The sequence below is a fragment of the Rhinichthys klamathensis genome, unplaced genomic scaffold, assembly GCF_029890125.1.
Source record: "Rhinichthys klamathensis goyatoka isolate OS25496 unplaced genomic scaffold, OSU_Roscu_1.1 h1tg000127l_1, whole genome shotgun sequence".
NCBI classification, from domain to species: Eukaryota; Metazoa; Chordata; class Actinopteri; order Cypriniformes; family Leuciscidae; genus Rhinichthys; species Rhinichthys klamathensis.
In genome coordinates this window covers 632,725-651,021 of record NW_026606664.1, presented here as the reverse complement: position 1 = coordinate 651,021, position 18,297 = coordinate 632,725, and the positions used below count along the sequence as shown (strand labels likewise).

The 18,297-nt window shown below is 39.3% G+C and overlaps 1 protein-coding gene across 1 annotated transcript; it reads left to right on the top strand.

Moving 5' to 3' along the window:
* Window positions 1–1,492: 1,492 nt before the first annotated feature.
* On the top strand, window positions 1,493–16,810 carry onecut3a (one cut homeobox 3a). The gene is made up of 2 exons (XM_056256383.1): window positions 1,493–2,896; window positions 15,433–16,810. The coding sequence occupies exons 1-2, from the start codon at window positions 1,834–1,836 to the stop codon at window positions 15,735–15,737; spliced, it is 1,368 nt and encodes a 455-aa protein (XP_056112358.1). The 5' UTR covers window positions 1,493–1,833; the 3' UTR covers window positions 15,738–16,810.
* The last annotated feature ends 1,487 nt before the right edge of the window (window positions 16,811–18,297 follow it).

Below are 18,297 nucleotides of genomic sequence, written 5' to 3'. Positions count from 1 at the left end.
ATGGTGAAGTTAAGCTTTAAACTAAAGGTCGTTTATTTTTCTTGTTGTGTTGTTGACTAATTTGTGGCTCGTCCAGCGATTCAGATCCAAGGAAATTCGACCAAATTCGATTTTGGTTGGCTATATAAATAGGCCTATATCCGTTTTTCTTCCGTTATTTTTTAATGACTGCAAATAAATGAGTGGGCCTGCTATGATAGTCCATGACGATGGGAATTCACTCTTAGCGAGAGAAAACAAATATATTACATTTATTACCCATCCCATTCTGAATGATCAATTTATTGATCAGCGACTGAGGCATTAATATAGGCGTGAACCGGAAGTGATCGTCTGGAGAGAAAATAAAACTGCTAACATTTTATTAAATAAATATGACAATGCATACAGTGTGAACTATTATTTTGAAAATAAAAAAGGTAAAATATAAAGGCTATATACCGCTAACTTTTTACTAAGACTATTTTTACTATTAGTTTTATATATATAAATAGGCCTACATTGCTTACACTAACAATTTAGTGTTTCATGTCAAAAGACATATAGATGCTCATGTCTATGGTGAATTACAAATGGCAGGCCTGTAAGTAAATGGAACAACAAAGTAAATAAATGAATGTGACACATTTGCATGTTATCCATGCAACAAAGCATCATACAAAACAGAGAAATGGGCTCCCTTCAACCTTGTCTAATGAAACTGTTTATTGTGCCTAAAACAGTGAACATGAAGTGTACGTCATTTTCCTTTCTTTGATTTTTTGGCTCACCTTCTGTCTCTTTTAATGTGATTTTTTTCTTCTTCTGATGTTCAAAGCGTGGCGTTAATTATATCACGTCAGTTTCTGTCACAACATAAAGTCTTAAAACTGCAAATAGCCCATTTGGTTGATAATTAAATTTCTTTAAACTTTCAAGCATTTAACACAAATATGATATGATTAACCATGTGATCTCGTGTCGTTCAAAAGGAATTTGACTATCTTATCTACTTGGGGTTTGGGAAATCCATTAATATTTAACCATTAAGATGTCGCGCACTGGCGCCAAGTTAAGCAACTTTATCAGGAGAAACCGATGAATCGTGTCCATAAGGAATCCCCAATAATTCACAACAACACTGCTGGTGTCAAAGTGTGCAGATGTACCCCACATAAGTGGAGGAAAAAACTCGATTTCGGTCTCTTAAAGACAGTGGAGGGACGAATTGTGAGAGTAAGTGAATCACCTATATTAGGTGTCTCTAGACAGTATTGATGACGTCAGCCCTAGTCTGAAAACTGTGTGAGTGTACACCATTTAAAAGGCTATTGCATTTTGATTAAGTTTTACAAAGATATTTTTACTCTCTAGTTCTTTAGAAAACACATATCCTATACCTATAGCTTACTGGTGATTCAAACAAATCAGAAACCAATAGGTTGAACAACCTGAATAATGAAACATTAAAATTAACTCAAGATCCCATAACAAAAATTGGTTCTGGAAAGGAAAAAAAGCTTTTTGCTGAATCTAAGAATCACCGAAGAACCTTTATTTTGTGGGTTGCGCGCGCCCGTGCACACACATCTTAATATATTGCGCGGTCACGAGACAGACACTCTCACTCGGTCAGCTTCGACTGTCAGTAGTAAAACGCGCGCCACGGCGATAGATACAAGCGTTTAGACACCAGGCGTACGTACATGTGCGTGGTGAAATGCTGGATTGACTAACACTGAAGATCTCGGGGATCAATGGCGCGCGGCTTTGAGATCGTTTAAAATTTATTGGAAGGAGAGTGTGAGAGAGAAAGGAAAGAGAGAGAGAGAGGGAAAACAGTGTCTTTCAACAATGGAACTTACAATGGAAAACATTGGGAATCTGCACGGCGTGTCACACTCCCATCAAACGGGGGACTTGATGAACTCTCCTCACGCGCGACAGTCAACGACCCATAGGAACTTGGTGTCATCGCACGGCAGGTCAGCGATGGTGTCCAGCATGGCCTCGATACTGGACGGTGCCGGGGAGTATCGCACGGACCATTCGCTGTCCGGTCCTCTCCATCCAGCGATGACCATGTCGTGCGATTCGAGCATGAGTCTGAGCAGCACTTACACCACCCTGACGCCGCTGCAGCACCATTTGCCTCCCATATCCAACGTCTCAGAGAAATTTCACCATCACCCGCACCCTCACGCTCATCACCATCCCGCGCACCAGCGTCTCGCCGCCGGGAATGTCAGCGGCAGCTTCACGCTGATGCGGGATGACCGGGGCCTCGCGTCCATGAGCAACCTATATGGTCACTACTCCAAAGACTTGTCCGGGATGGGACAACCTTTATCGCCTCTTTCCAATGGCCTTGGGTCTTTGCACAACTCCCAACAGACTCTGAGCGCGTACGGTCCGAGTGCTCACCTGGGGAACGACAAGATGATTTCCACGGGAGGCTTCGAGTCTCACGCTGCGATGCTCGGCCGGGGCGAGGAGCACCTGGCGCGGGGTTTGGGCGGGCATGGGGCGGGCATCATGTCTTCTCTCAACGGCATCAACCACCACCACCACCACCACCACCACAGTCACACGCATTCTCAGGCGAACGGGTCGGTGCTCTCGGAGCGGGATAGGCAGGCAGCAGGTGCCGGCGGACAGGGTGGTGGGTCAGGGCAGGTGGAGGAGATCAACACCAAGGAGGTGGCTCAGCGAATAACGGCGGAGTTAAAGAGATACAGCATTCCACAGGCCATCTTTGCCCAGAGGATCTTGTGTCGCTCTCAAGGAACTCTGTCGGACCTCCTGAGGAATCCCAAACCCTGGAGTAAACTCAAGTCAGGTCGGGAGACGTTCAGACGGATGTGGAAGTGGCTGCAGGAACCCGAGTTCCAGCGCATGTCAGCCCTTAGGCTTGCAGGTGAGTAAAGGTCACTAAAGTTCCTCGTGCAAAAAAAAAAAAAAAAAAGGAAATCAAAACAGTCACACAAAATCTATATCTAGGCTATATGTATTACATTTATTTCCTTGCATTATCTTCAATAATGTAATCAATATATTGTGCATGGTTCATTTCTCACGGTTCATCTGAAGGCATCGGTTCCTATTCATAAAGATAAAAATACAGACGATATGAATAAAACATTCAACAAAAGCAGTGTATCCTTAAATGAACTAGAAGTATTTCAGAGGCATCTAAAATGATTAATATATTTGCTAATAACCTGAGCAAATATAGATACATAAACATTGTTTCAAATTATTAGAATGTTTTTAAATGAAGGTGCAATCAATTAGCGTGTGTAAATTACATACAAGTACACACACTCCATCAGCTGCCTGTTGCAGGTGTTCAGGCTTGTGAAAAGGCCATTGCAGGTCAACACTGAAAGTAAAAACGGATGTTTATTTTTTTTTTAATAATTATTTCTAAATAATTTGGTTCCAATGATTTCAAGACATTAACAAGCATTAGGTTTGCACCAACATGTCATCACTAGTTCCTCAGCTTAATTTCTTTTCATAAATGTCACCTTTTCATTTGACTTCAAACTAAAAACAATGTAGACAAATGTGTAATCTCGACCTTAAAATTTGCCCACAGGAAATGTATAAAATTAAATAAATAAAAACAGTGTGTGTAATGAACATTACCTTTGATAATGGTTGGAATAGAGGCCGCTGACCCGTCAAAACCTATCGCCTCACGTCGTATTTCAGTTGTGGGTTCAATTAACCAGGATATAGTGGCATATTTTAGTTCCAGTCAATGCCCCGTTGAAAAGCACTTAATGGAATGTAAATTGTTCCTTTGCGCATTTAAAGTTGTTCTGGTAAATAAAGATTTAAACGCTATTCAATTGTCCTCTTAAGTGCCGTTGCTGTTAAAGCTAATTGGGCATCAGATTTTTTTTCTTCCACACCCTATTAAAAGGGGTACCCTAAACGGAAGACGAACTTTCCACTTCTACAGGTAGTAACTTAAATGTGGTAAAGTTATGGTAACTCAATGTCTTTGGGTTAAACTTTTGTCTCACAGGCCCTACAATGCGTTCATATTACAACAATCCATGATACTTTACACGAACACTGTAAAGTGCGACCCTTGAAATACAGCTATATATGCATATACTATTTTAAATATTATATGTATAAATTATTTATTTGAAATAGACTTCTACAAACATATGCTTTAAGTGAATTCACTGTTGTCCATTTTATTGTCTATTGCGGAAAATTGTAATTTGAACCCCCCCGGCATTCTTGGAATAAAATAATGCCCTTTATAAAATAAAAGCCCTTGTACGTTCCGGATCTACTGTAGTAAATTTAGCTCAATGAGGAATTGCTATGCTATGCAAATAACAAAAGCAAGTGCAATTTAAATGAGCCATTATGCACAGCGCGCATGTAGAAGTTGGGGGGGTTGTGTTTCAGAGTCTGGGAATACTCGTTCACTACATCAATCAATAAATTCAAATTACTATTCCAAATTCATCACAGTCACAAAAATCAATGCCGTGGCACTGCTTGGCTAATGTGAAAATGCCCGTGTCTGTGGGATCATTTGGTATTGTTCTTCTGGGGCGCTGAAGCGTTTTTTTTTTTTTTGACAGTAGGCATAGTTCGTGCTATATAAAAAACAAACAACGAGAATATTTACAAATATTTAATAAAAACGACAGATATAAGCAGCATATGCTATATTAATTAGGCATAGATCGCACGTAATTCTGACAGATAAGTGCAAACCTCAAATACGCAATGCGCAATGTTTAAAGATTGCATTAACAATGAAAACAATTCGTCTCAGCATCTGTGCCGTATTCCACACTCAATCTCAATGTATTTGGCCCAATCAATACAGCGATCAATAAAGATAGCCAGTACATCTATCAATTATACCGGCTCAGCACTCTCTCCCATTGGACTCTGGATTTACCTACTATTTCGTTAGGAGGAAGGATGTAGATTTTACTGTGTATCGTATGCAGTCTCTCTTAGTCATAAGGAAATTATAATAGCAATAGCCTACAATATTAAAGTCCATCTGTATTTATACGCGATGCATCACTACAGGAAGATAAATGTCTCCTTTATAGGTCTATATTTAAACCAAATATAATTTAAGGCCTATAAATTTCTTGCATTGCAACCCTTTGAGAATTATACCCACCACCTTGCCCATCTGATTTTTTAAACCACTTGACAATCTCTGTTAAACTATAGTAGGCTATAAGAATTGCTCTCTCGCATGGAACTGAGCGCAATCAATCAATTTAGGATTGGTACAAAATATAAACACACATACTTTAACACTTTTTAAGTGGAGTGTTTGCTTTTCACTCAACATCATCATCACCATCCTCCTCATCAAAATGACTTCCAGTCTCGCCTCCAGTTCCCAGCCCACGAGGATGGACGCGATTGATTTAGGATTAGCGAATCGAGGCATTTTCAGGGGAGACGGGTTTTGGCAGGCCAAGAAAATGATCGATGATGACCTTAATAATTGATAGAGCCAGAAGTGAAAAATGAAGATTCGGTCACCTGTTTGGTAAACAAGTGCATGCAAGCCGTTTTTTAATATGATTATTTAAAGGTGTTCGAAAATAATCTTAAATTCCATGACCACGCCTCCACACACGGTTGTCTGTTAAAACGGTCTTGGCATCATAGTTAGGGTCTATATCTATAACAAGCAGTGAATATATCGATGTCAGTTGCTAGGTTTGCCATTTCAACAGCTTAAGTTGAACTGAATGGGAGAAAATTCACTTTCGTCTCCTCCCCCCTTGGCCTACTGTATCATTTTAATTTTAAAGCTGTTATGGTTTCTCAATTGTACAGATAATTTAATAACTTTCAGGGGTTTAAATTTCTCACATCTAATGCCCTGTTGAGGTACCCAATTTGTTTTCTAATGCGAGCTAAACGTTTTCAGTGATATGTAAATCTAAAAATAGTGTGAATAGTAAATCTAAAAAAAATTAAATGATAGTGACACTACTACTGCTGTTTTAGTGATATACTGTCCGATAGGCCCACTGATCCAAGCGAAAAGCGCTCGAGAAGCGAACTGTTGCCATGGTAACCACCGTACGCGAACTGTACTTCAATTTAGGGCATTCCACCTTATTTTAAACTATAACTTTTGTGGTTACGCTGCTGAAACATTTACTCTAGACGTAGGCTACTTATATATGAAATAATACATAAGTAAGTTTTTTGTATTATTTGCAAACAACGTGAATATCCGCATAGCTTTTGCTAGAGACGTTGGTGTTATTGCAACTATGTTCCAATTGATATGTCCACATATGACAGATGTTTATTCGGCTTTAGCTACATCGTGATATTACAATACAATCGTATTTGCAACCTTTTTTTTTATTCTGTAAAGGCCATTATGGCAGACAACATATCTTGTGTAGGCCAATGAGTTCTTAACCAGCTCCTTACTCCCGTTCTGTAAAATAACCGAGGACAGAGTAACAGATGTACGCGCCACCATAAGATGTAACATTGTTGCCTTTATAATGGGTGCAGTAGGCTACTGTCTCCGCGAGCTTAGATTTTCATGATCAATCTCTGTGCTCGCCCGCCAAAATGGATCGATAGGAGAGAGTGACCTTTAAATCAAATTGCTAAGAGACCGTGCCGCCTAGAAGGAGAGCATCAAAGGGTTAAATTGCATTGCGTCACCACTAAATTTTACCAAGGGGGGATTTAATAATTTTATCATAGCTGATATTACAAAACAACGCCTCCAAATAGTTTGAGTCACGGCACAAAGCACTTGGGCATGTAGTAAATATACTTCACTCTCTGCCTTATTTAAAGCATACTGACCTGAAAGCTAGTTCCGCCATATGCACAATGTACTTTTCCTATAGTCCCTGTTTTTCTTCTTCTTCTTCGCATCAATCCAAAAAACTTGTGCAAATCTTGGCCGTGCAATATCATTTAAATGGAGTGATAAAATTTTACATTTACAATTTGCCATAATGCTAATTGCTAATGGCAAATATAGGCTATAAGAATACAATTATTATTTTTTAATTATTGTTAATTATTATGATTATTTTTTATAAATATATATGTGCATTTTACAATGGATGCACAGCGTTTTATTGACAAAACAAAATATAAACATTAAAAATAGCCAATGTGGTCAGATTCAAAACCACATGTACTCTCCTGAGGCTGAGAGACTGGCTGGTTTCTGACACATCTTGAGGCATCAAGGGCCATTTAACAGAGCAGTGACTCTATTGGTGTGCTGTTACATCATTTACAGCCCACAGCTTGCTAAATTAGTCAATCAAACCATCTTGTAAAAGCTGTGAAATCCAGAGCCCAACCATGTTTAGTGGCCAAACACCGTTGAGAGTTTTAGTTTGTCAACATTTTGAAATATTCTATCTTGCAAATAAAGACCTAATAATGATCTTTTAGGTTCAGAAAAAAAGGACCATCTTCTTAGAATACCCCTTCAATAACATGGTTCTTTGGAGATTAAAAGATTATGTTCTTGATGTTACATTGGTTTTCCAGATCAGATCGACAGTACAAAGAAAAAAGCTAGAAAATGTTATTCTAGCATCAGGCTATAAACCTCTTTTTGGTTTTGACTGAAATATTTTTTTAAAGAGAGTGCAGTTGTACGTGTTCAATGACAGCTTGAGCCCACACAAGAAATGAAACCTATTGATTAATCCTGTGGTATTTTCAGAGGTTTTAAACGTTCTTTCAAGACTTGAGCAGGGTCTTTGGCCCCTCAACCATTCAGACATCTTAAACTCACTTCACTGTAATTGTAGGTCAAGCAGTCTTAACAACCAAACCCATTCCAATGTGTCAATATGCCTATAGAACGGATGTTTGACTGAACAGTTTTATTAGACCGTTCAATTATTGATCTCACCACAATAGTCATGTGTTAGGATCACGTCAACATTAAGCAATGCTTAGTTCTAAAGAGAAATTAAGTACCTGTACAGTAGTTAGACCACAGGTTTGGCCCTTTACCTCGCCCACTACCATCCTCCAAGGCAAGCTCAGCAGAATCAGCCCCTGTCAAAACATCGACCTTTGAGACGATTAGCACCAAGTCACGCTGATAAAAACGGCAGACATCCAATAAATCAAATAAGAGAAAAAGATAAAATCAATCCATGATAAGTCCTAAAGGTAGCCTACCAGCGAGTTGTTTAAAAGGTGAGAGACTTTTAAAAGTCACGCGCTTGTTTAGTCACCTGATAGAGAGAGCGGCTGGAAAAAGGGTGTAACCTTATTAGTAATGTTTTAGAGAGAGAAAAAGCCTCACTTCACAGCATACTAACCCCACATATAAGCTGTTTACATCAATCCAAACCCAGGCACCCCCAACAGATTATCCATTATGAATTCTGATTTACACGCACTGATGTTAAATATATTTACACAGCACACAGGCATACTCATGCAAAACACACCCCTGCTTATCTACAGTGGAATAGTTGCTGATGATAACAATTCATGTTCATACAAGGGCAATATCATGACACACTGACTTTTTAAACACCGTTGGATAGGCCTCTATGGGAGCCACTCCGCTCCCAATTTCAGCTCAGCCGCACTCTATGCATCGATCCTAGGCAGACTGGTCGGCTGAGCGGCGCGGCCAGTCATCGATCCCTGCACTCCCTCAGTCCTCCCACTTGAAATCCAAGAGAGCACGCATACACCTCCAGCTTTCACAGGAGACACCATTTATTTATTTATTTATTTATACTTTGTGAAGTCAAGAATCCTCGGAACCCTTGGAGTTTGTTTATTATAGCTCCAATTACCTTCTGCTGATGAAACTAAGTTTAACCCTCAAAGACAAGAACCTGCCATGGGCCTATGAAGCTAAATGTAGTCCTATACTTCAAACAAAAAAAAATGACTGCACACACTGTATTCTGCAACATCAATAATTTATCATATTTTGGCAACAATTCATATCATAAGCTTTGAACATATAAGAAATCTAAACCATGAAACGCTGAACATAGATTGCTGGTTTAGACAATATATACTGCTACAGTTTATAAAGCTTATAGACCTTATGCGCCAGAGAAACAAGCGCACAGCCATCTTTAGAGTTTTGTGTTTGAACTTCCATTTTTGCGGTAGCTCTGAATATTTATGTGGCATCGCGGACGAAGAGTAATTACTTGGTGAAGTGGATTTACCGTACTACTTATTGTAGAGTTAGCGGAAGTTATCGTTGTAATGTTTGAAGACATTATAACAAATGTCAGAAGACCGGGAAGATTTTAAAACAAGCGGTTCATTCATAAATCCGTAAGATCTTACCTTCATGCTGTGGAAATACAAACCGGAAGACAGAACACAACAAAAAATGATCGTGATTTTAACGGTAAAAGACTGTAAAAATGCTACAGTGCAAAACTGTTCATTGGTTAACAGAAAGTTTCCTTACTATAAACGGTAAATAACTGTGATAGATCTAATGGTACATTTAATGTAATTTTACTGTAAAATACCGTTAAATTTACAGTTTTTGAAAGTGAAAAAGAACAACTCATTGTATAATTTACAGTGAAAAAACGTAAATTGACCTTCCCACAATTCCCTACGTGACACTTCACATTTGATGTATTTTTGTTGAAATAACTATGTTTCTTCATAGTTTTCTTAGTTTTTTTCTAATCAGTTATGTACATAAGGGTTTATGTTACATGTAATATTGTTAAATTAGTGTTTATTGCATTTTTAAAATTTCATGTGTGTTACCATGATGGTGTTTAATGTTTGTGCGAATGATACTGTGCTTCTATATATTAGTATATTATGTATATTATATATTATGATGAGCTTTGATTGATCATGTGACTCATCACTGCTGTGATGATTGTTGGATGTCAGTGTATTACAATCGTACAAAACAGATATTAATACTTCAATAGGTCGGTAAATTAACATTATATCGGTTTATTACTGTAAATTTTAAGTTAAGTCTGTAAAACCAATAACATACTGTACTTTTGACGGTAAAGTTCTGGCAACCACAGCTGCCGGTATTTTACCGTAAAAATTATGTTTTATTTTTTACAGTGAGCGCTGAAAAGGGGCGAAGCTACATAAGCTCTAGAATGTGAAGCTGACGTCACGCCATGTTGAGTTTTGGGTAACTGTCTTGTTTAGACACCATATTAAGAGGATTGCACTGCTAGTGAGTGTTTTGATTTTCTGTAGGTCATTCATGCTGCATTGAGAATTGCCATAGTAACTCACATCACCGTTCAGGGAGAAAACTGGACAAGTTAATACTCTCTGACGAGAAGACGCCGGATAGCAAATCTATTAATAATGTCACTGATTAAAACCACTGCCTATCACTCAATACAATAATCACATTGCTGAGTATTTTTGAACGTTTTATATTTTGTTTGGTTTAACATTACCTTTGTGATTGACTTTGACATTTTGTTGGCTTGTGAATTAGCAGAACTTGCACACAGCCACTACAAAACCAGAGAGGCTGCTCACTGCAGAGCCATGGGTAGAGCGTGAAGTCCAGCTCCCCCTCTCTGGATGTAATTTGGGCATAATTGAAGCGTGAAGGTCCGACCACACCCATAACTCCATCCCTCCACTCATTAGGTCCACAGAGGTGGAGCTGGACTAGGTCAAGCTCAACCCATGATGTGCAGAGAGGTGGAGCTGGATGTCATTTGGCATTTGACATTGTGAACGGAATTGTGGAAAACTACAGTGAAAACATCCAATTATCATGTAATGCATTAAAAAAGCCTCTTTTCCCTGGAGAATGTGAATATTTAATTTAAAGGCAAAAACAAAAAAGGTGCATGTATCAGCTATCGGTAGCAGAGGGCGATCCCTCTTGGATCCTCTAGGAGAGGGAGGCGCTGCCCCAGAATGTAACGCGGTGGGACTTAGCTTCACATTTACGCCTCATGACGTTTTGTGTGAGTAACTTTCGTTAAACTGTAAACAATCAGCGAAAGGTTCGCTCTATGACTGTGAACGCAATAAGCATTTTCAAAAACTGGGTACAATAAGATGACATTCTACTCACCCTTCAACCATCGAACATTAAAATTACATTTAAAAGTGTAAAAGCATTAACAAATTTCGACCACAGACCCCCGATAATTACATATCACTAGTAATAGGCCTTTGTCTGTATTTGGTAACACACTGCCTTAATCAAAAATGTTCTTTAGCTGGAACATTGAGTGATAATGATTCAAAGTGATTTCCATCATTGTCACAGACAATAAGTAGTCTATTATATTTACCTGCTTTAGACACATTCCAAACACTGCTAATATGGATTAGAAGTGAAAAGGGGAGACAATTTTATTTTAAAGCATCTGTGTGAAAACAAACCTGGAAAGAGACGTGAGGATTTGGGGAGGAAAAAAAAGAGATTCTTAGTGCATTCCATTGAATAATTAATGGGATATATGGTAAATTAAATCAAGAGAGCATACTACGAATGCACAGTAGGCCTATGTTTAGTCTTTTTCATACTGTGACAGCGAAATAAGAAAATAATCAGGAGAGAAAGAATGCAGTGACTGAAAAGAGCTCTTGACAGATATTCTTGTCATACCACGTCACAATAGAATTACAAGCATTGCGTTATTCTCTTGAAGTCTGAACATGAAGGAAATTGTACAGCTCAATCAGTCAAACTGACAGATAAAGATTATTTGTTGCACAACCTTTTGATTTTAAATTATTTGTTTTAGTCTTAGTTGATCTAAAACTAAAACTCGTTAGGGAAAAGCTTTCAACCGCACTTAAAAAAAAAAAAAAAAAAAAAGGTTCACCACAGAGGTTACCATAGCAACAGAACGCTAATCGAACGCTTTCATTCGTATCGTACGTTATGTCGACCAACATAAGAAGGCATACTGTCATAATAACGTTGTATATTTACATAAAAACACGAATAAACATGTTTTGTTTAAACAAGATTAAAGTCAGTTTATGGGAACCTCCACAGATTGCTCTCAGAAAATTTGATTTGCGATAATGTCAATAGGCTATAGCCTAACTAACCGACCTTAACAGGTTGAGCTGTTATTTCAAATTACCTAAATATTAGCATACTGATCTTTCCTTATTGCATTACACTAAATTTAGTCGAGTATTTAGAGAGAGCCTTGAGCACAATCTTGTTTACAAGAAGAGCTTACCAATTTAGACTAACACAAAACTATTCTAGCAGACAAAAAAACCCAAAAAAACTCTAAGCTCCCATATTTCTAACTGTGGACTTGTTATTTATTTTTTGTCAAATACGTCAAATAAGTCTATTTTAGACTAAATGTGCAGCCTAAAGTTTAGGCCTAAAAAGTGCTTTTGAAAACATAAACATTACAATCCACTGCCATACAAGCATAAAAAAGATCAAAGAAAGTTGAGGAATGGTTAATAAGTGCTCTCATTACAAAACGCATACATAATCGAATAGATTAAGCCTCATTTATAAAGAAAGAATAAAAAGAAAGAAGAAGCGTTCTGCAGACATTTGCGGTGAATACGGAGTCATTTAAAGACGTAGGCCTACCTGCGATTCCCAAGTCGAGACTAATTAACACTATAGTCCATACATAACTGAACGCTTGCAGCTGCGATTTTTTAGTCATTATTCTGAATCATAGCCTACTGCAGTGTGTCCTCGTTTGTCATTCCCCACACCGCACAGCACGCAGCGCTATTAAATTGGTATTATTTCGAATTTAGACTCAGCGCCCCATTGGTACAAGGCAGGCATAGGCTACCGTAGTTTCTGGCTCATTACCAGAACAATTTTAATGGAACTATAATTAATTAAATTAAATGAATTCCAAAAACGAATTATTTACGGATGTATCGATCGGTATTGAACACCACAAGCCAACCCCGCTATCATTGTGTTGCAAGGCATGCAAGTCAGAAACTACACTATAGAGAACACAATCGTGGAAAAGTATTTTTTAGCACCTAGATATCTCTGCGTACATTAACACCTTAAGGGTCATTTCACGAAAAGGGTGAGAATTTCAAGTAAAAAAAATAAATAAAAAAAATAAATGAAAAGCTAAAGTCAACATTAGCTGTTATTCGCAAAATTCTTAATAGCCTATAGTCAATTTATCATATTGTACAGTTAGCCTAACTGATTATTTATAGAAACATACGCATTAAATTATCTCTCTGAACATGTTTGTGGTTGTTTTGCGTAATTGACTCAAATAACAACTGTAAAATAGGCGAATCATAAGCAGCAGAACAAGGTGCCCGTTGCATAAGTTATCATTTAATCTTTCACAAATATCACCTAGGTTACTGAAAGAAAGAAAAAAAGAAAGAAAGAAATAAAGAAAGAAAGAAAGAAAGAAAGAAAAGAAAGAGAGAGACTACAGTGTGTTTAGAATTTGTTAAGTTTATCATCAAACGTGCTAATAAGCGAGTGTCAAAAATCCCCTCCGAATGCTTCTATTCACTCTTTGTCACTCATTGGCTTTTTTCTGTACAATATATTTGTGGTTCTGTCCCACACTCTGCTCACTGTAGCTCTAAAGTCTGCAGCTATCGATTTTTTTCCTTTTCTACGCCGCGCTTGGTTCAGTAATCAGGGCCCCCTTCCCAACCGATCGATCAATATTGATTACAAAATCTTACGCCTGTAAACCGTTTACACCAGGGAATAGCGGCAGCGACACCTGCTGGTTGACTCGGGTTATAACACCAAACACAGCCTGCTCGGTTTGTTGAAATTCTGAGGGGATATAAACGTGTGTTGGAGAACTGACATCCACTGTCAAAAGGCAAATGACTTTCGAAAACAAAAGGCTCCAGTAAATCTTGCTGAAAGCCAAGGTCGTCTACGTCAGATACGCTGATGTCTGTTTTTTTCAGGTGTAAGTTACTGCTAGCTGCTAGTTATTTCAGGCGAACACCACAGACGACTAATAACAATTTAAAAGGCTTTATAGCTTCATCATTCACTTCAGACTCGGCGCTTCGAGACACCTTTATGCGATAGGAGCAATGTTATGCGCAAACAAATATTATAGGCACGTTAGTACCGTCGACATTTAAACGGTACACTTCAAAGTGTAGGCTACAATGCATTTAACGGCGTGCGCGCGCGCGTGCGTGCGTGTAAACGCAGAGTGGCTGATATAGAATCTGAATATGATGGATGCGGTCCAGGCAGTTAGACGCCTGTAGTAAACAGATTTGACTGCGAGAGGTGACTTGATCAATGGGCCTCAGCTCAGTGTAATTAGATACATGGCACCACAGTTTGGCTCCAGTCACTCCACAAATGCACACAAGATAGATAAAATCCGAGTAAGACGCAAAGAGCTGCTGCTTTTACAGGTGACTGAGGTAAGAAATGAATGATCCATTCACAAATAATGCTGAGAGAAGCAAAAGGTCTGTGAGTGCATTGGAAAACAAAACAATAATACAATATATAAACAGGCGCTAATGTAAAATAAAAATACGTTACATAACATAATTGCTATCAAGTAAAAAAAAAAAAAAACTGCTAAAAATGCCACCAGATCATCTTTTCACACAATAAAATTTGTACTTGCAAGCTGTGCAAACGAACTAAAACATTTCTTGGCGTAGGCTACTCATGTTTCCACTTTGGTACAACACTCGCAATGTTTACTGCCCTCAAGTAGGCAGCCAGAATCTCTCTCTCTGTGTGTTGCCAGGACAGAAACATACAGGAAGGTGGTGTGAGTTAAAGGCAGTTTGAAAATACCCTGCCTCTCTTAGGTCTGTGCCCTCCAGTGGCCTCTGTTTGAAGTCGCAGACTACAGACCTGCTGGAGGGGCGTTCAGACCGAAGTCTCTGTGGACGACCCCACCTCCAAAAACAGACACATACACACTAAAATAGGATGAGTCAATATCCCCCTTGCGTCTTTCTTTCTTTCTTTCTTTCTTTCTTTCTTTCTTTCTTTCTTTCTTTCTTTCTTTCTTTCTTTCTTTCTTTCTTTCTTTCTTTCTTTCTTTCTTTCTTTCTTTCCATCTTTCTCTCACACACAAAGACCCCTACTTTTGTATACCAGTCACTCGCTCTCCTACTGTGAGCCCAAACTGCATTAATATTGAATCAAACAGCAGTGTCTCCAACGACCAGGCTGAGGTGCTCACCGCTGGCCTGCTCTGTCTGCTCTCTTTAAAGGGATGATTTTTGACCTCCGGGGAGATAGAATGGATTTGTCTTAAATCACTATTAATCCACAGCCAAACAGGAGAGTCTGAACATTTTCGACTTCCTGCAAAGCCGTTCATCTGTGGAATTTGCTCTGAAATAGGGCATTTCAGTATGTAGAGCAAACATGAGGCTAATGAATTTTTTTTTTCTTTGTCTACTTCCCTTTCCCTGAACTTTTCTTATTCATCCTCCTGATCCCCACAGCCTGCAAGCGCAAGGAACAAGAGCAGCACAAGGAACGCAATATGACACCCAAGAAGCAGCGCTTGGTCTTCACCGATCTGCAGCGCCGCACGCTCATCGCCATTTTCAAGGAGAACAAGCGGCCCTCGAAGGAAATGCAGGTGACTATCTCGCAGCAGCTGGGCCTGGAACTCAGCACCGTCAGCAACTTCTTCATGAACGCGCGTCGCCGCTGCGTCGATCGCTGGCATGAGGAACACCATCACGGTCATGTAGCCAGCCCAGGCCAGCCGGGCACCTCCGCCACCACCTTCTCCAAGGCTTAAATCTAAACCCCTTTCCCCCCTGGGTGGCTAAGACTGGATTTCCATTCCAACCTCACATAGTCACCCTTTGCGTGCCAATCAATCCCACTGCTGCCAAAAAAAATGGCGACGTTTCACGTAAATGCAACCTTTTACTTCTTTGGGACTGTTATTAAATCAAGTCAAACATCTCCACGTGGAAAAGCACCACATCATTCTCGCATAAACCACAAAAAAGTGAGCACTCTTCGTGCATTTGAGGAGCACTTTCATAGCTCACAGCACAGACGGCTTGTTACTCAAGCGAGGTTGTCAAAGAAAGCCACCACCTGCATCATCACTCTCAGGCCCATGGCGGCACAATTCCCTAATGGCCAGTTGTTTCTCTGAGGCTCTCAGATCATATGCTAAGCTAATGAATTGAGAGACTAATCGATACAGACAGAAAAGCGAAGGACGTCGACCTCTACTGAAGGTGAAGCTCCCGCAACAAGGACTCTCGCGTTCACCCAGCACGGCTCTCCATACGGTTTATTTTGCACAGATGGAAATGGAGGGCTGCCTGGGCTGCGACGTTTCACTGCACTTGAGGTTAATGCATGTTCACAATTCAAACTGTCCGTAATGCAACAAGTGAATCATTTGAGTACTGTCCTCAAGTCTGGAGACAAAATACTGGACCATTTTCAGCAATGGTGCACCCTTTCTGATCTCGAAGAACTGCGACCTATGACATTTCAACTATGAATAGAATATTTTTCATTCCGTATAGATACACGATAGGCCAAAGGTCAAGACAGGTACAGCCAAAACACAACGAGAGGCACATTTTAAACGCGTATGGAAATATTTGTTACAAAATGGTACATTTACACACTACTGAAATCTTACTGACAAATCAAAAATGTTATGTTTATCCTGCAAAGTGGACAAGGGGTAAACACAGTCCAAAAAGTTACATAAAATCTAGTGCCAATAATGTTTGCCTTAATATAAAAGTTCACATACCCTCAGCCAGAGTCCACACCTAAACCGGCATTATGTGCCATAGCAACCAACAATCATCTTTTAAAAAGAATCAGAATCTTTTTTTTTTTAACAAAAATTCTGAAAATAATTAATGCTTTAAATCATTCAGTATATCTGGTCTGTGATAAAACCAACTGAAACGGTAGAAATATCAGCAACATAACAGAAAAAGAAATCTTTAACCCCTAATCCCCTATTTTTCCCACTTACTTTCTCTTCATAATATTAAAGCGGGTAATTGGTACAAAATATTTCTATTTCTTATCAAACTTGTGATCCATGTATACGTAAGGCATTGATCATTTGAAAATTTAAAAAAAAAGGGAAAAAAAAAGACTTTCTAAAAGAATAACCAATCTTCGGAGGACTGCAGCTGGACATCTCTGCATTGCATGTGAACTACCACAGGTCATAACGGAAGGAACTTTCACTGACCATGAAAGAGACATTTCTCTTCTCTTGGCTCTGTTGAAGAGCACACAAAACAAAAACAAGAATTCCACCCGAAATTCCTCCGTAAAACCTTGAAAAACCCTGCCAAAATGGGTGCGAAACAAGGGCACAACCTTACCTCCGTGGGGAGATGTTCAAAATCGAAGGGGAGTTTTTTTTTTAGTGTCTTTGAATGCAACAGTAGCATTTCTGGAAATGTTGCAGGACTTGCTGAACAGATAAAAGTTGGCGCTGTTAATGCAAAAATGCTCTGAGCATTGGAGTTATAAGCAGGCCCAGATGGAATCTGGGGAACTACGGTGGAAAAATCAGTGGAATTCTGCGGAATGAATTCAACCATGGTGCAATGTGTAGCTGAAAGCATAATCAAATTAGCCAAAATATTTCATAAACGAATATTCAAGGAACAGCTGAATTCTGTGAATGACTGACATTCCACACAATCTTTCCACTTAATTATATGCGCAGATTCCATGTGGGCCTGGTTATGAGCATTAAGAGAGCAGATTTGTGCTACACAAATCAGCGGGCATCTATATGTACATTACCTGATAAAACTGACCTTTTGTTTGTAGTGAGAACCAGTGTGGCTACCTCACTGAGCTGGGTGGTTTGTGAAACAGCCACTGATACCAAAGATTCTTTGACCTGCCAATCCTGTGCTGCCAACGGGAGGAATACACACAAATACCAAAACCCCAATAGCATAACCAAAGCTGTTACAGGTGCAAACAAACAGACAAATGGATTTTAACACATAAGATGACATATACATACTCTCACACAGTGCAGTCAGACTGCATAGCACCACACTGAGGGATGCGGCTGCTATGCAGATTGAGTTGAGTGCCTTTTTCCTTCAACAACGGGTGGGACTGCTCTGGAACACACACGAGACACACACACACACACACACACACACACACTTTGGGTCAGTTCACACACAGAACGCGGTTTTTGTTAGTTTGTTCCATTTCGCTCCTTTTTAATAGTTTTTCTGTGTATACACTAACGTTTTTGACCGTTTCGCGGTTTTTCAATTTCTCTCGCGCGCGGACGCCGCTATTTAAAGGCGCCGCGTCGAGTTTAAAAACGCGTT

Bases quoted from the DNA above. Each gene is read 5' to 3' on its own strand.
- onecut3a (XM_056256383.1), top strand. From the start codon at position 1,834: ATGGAACTTACAATGGAAAACATTGGGAATCTGCACGGCGTGTCACAC. The intron at 2,897-15,432 runs GTGAGTAAAGGT...TGATCCCCACAG, and splicing joins GTCAGCCCTTAGGCTTGCAG to CCTGCAAGCGCAAGGAACAA.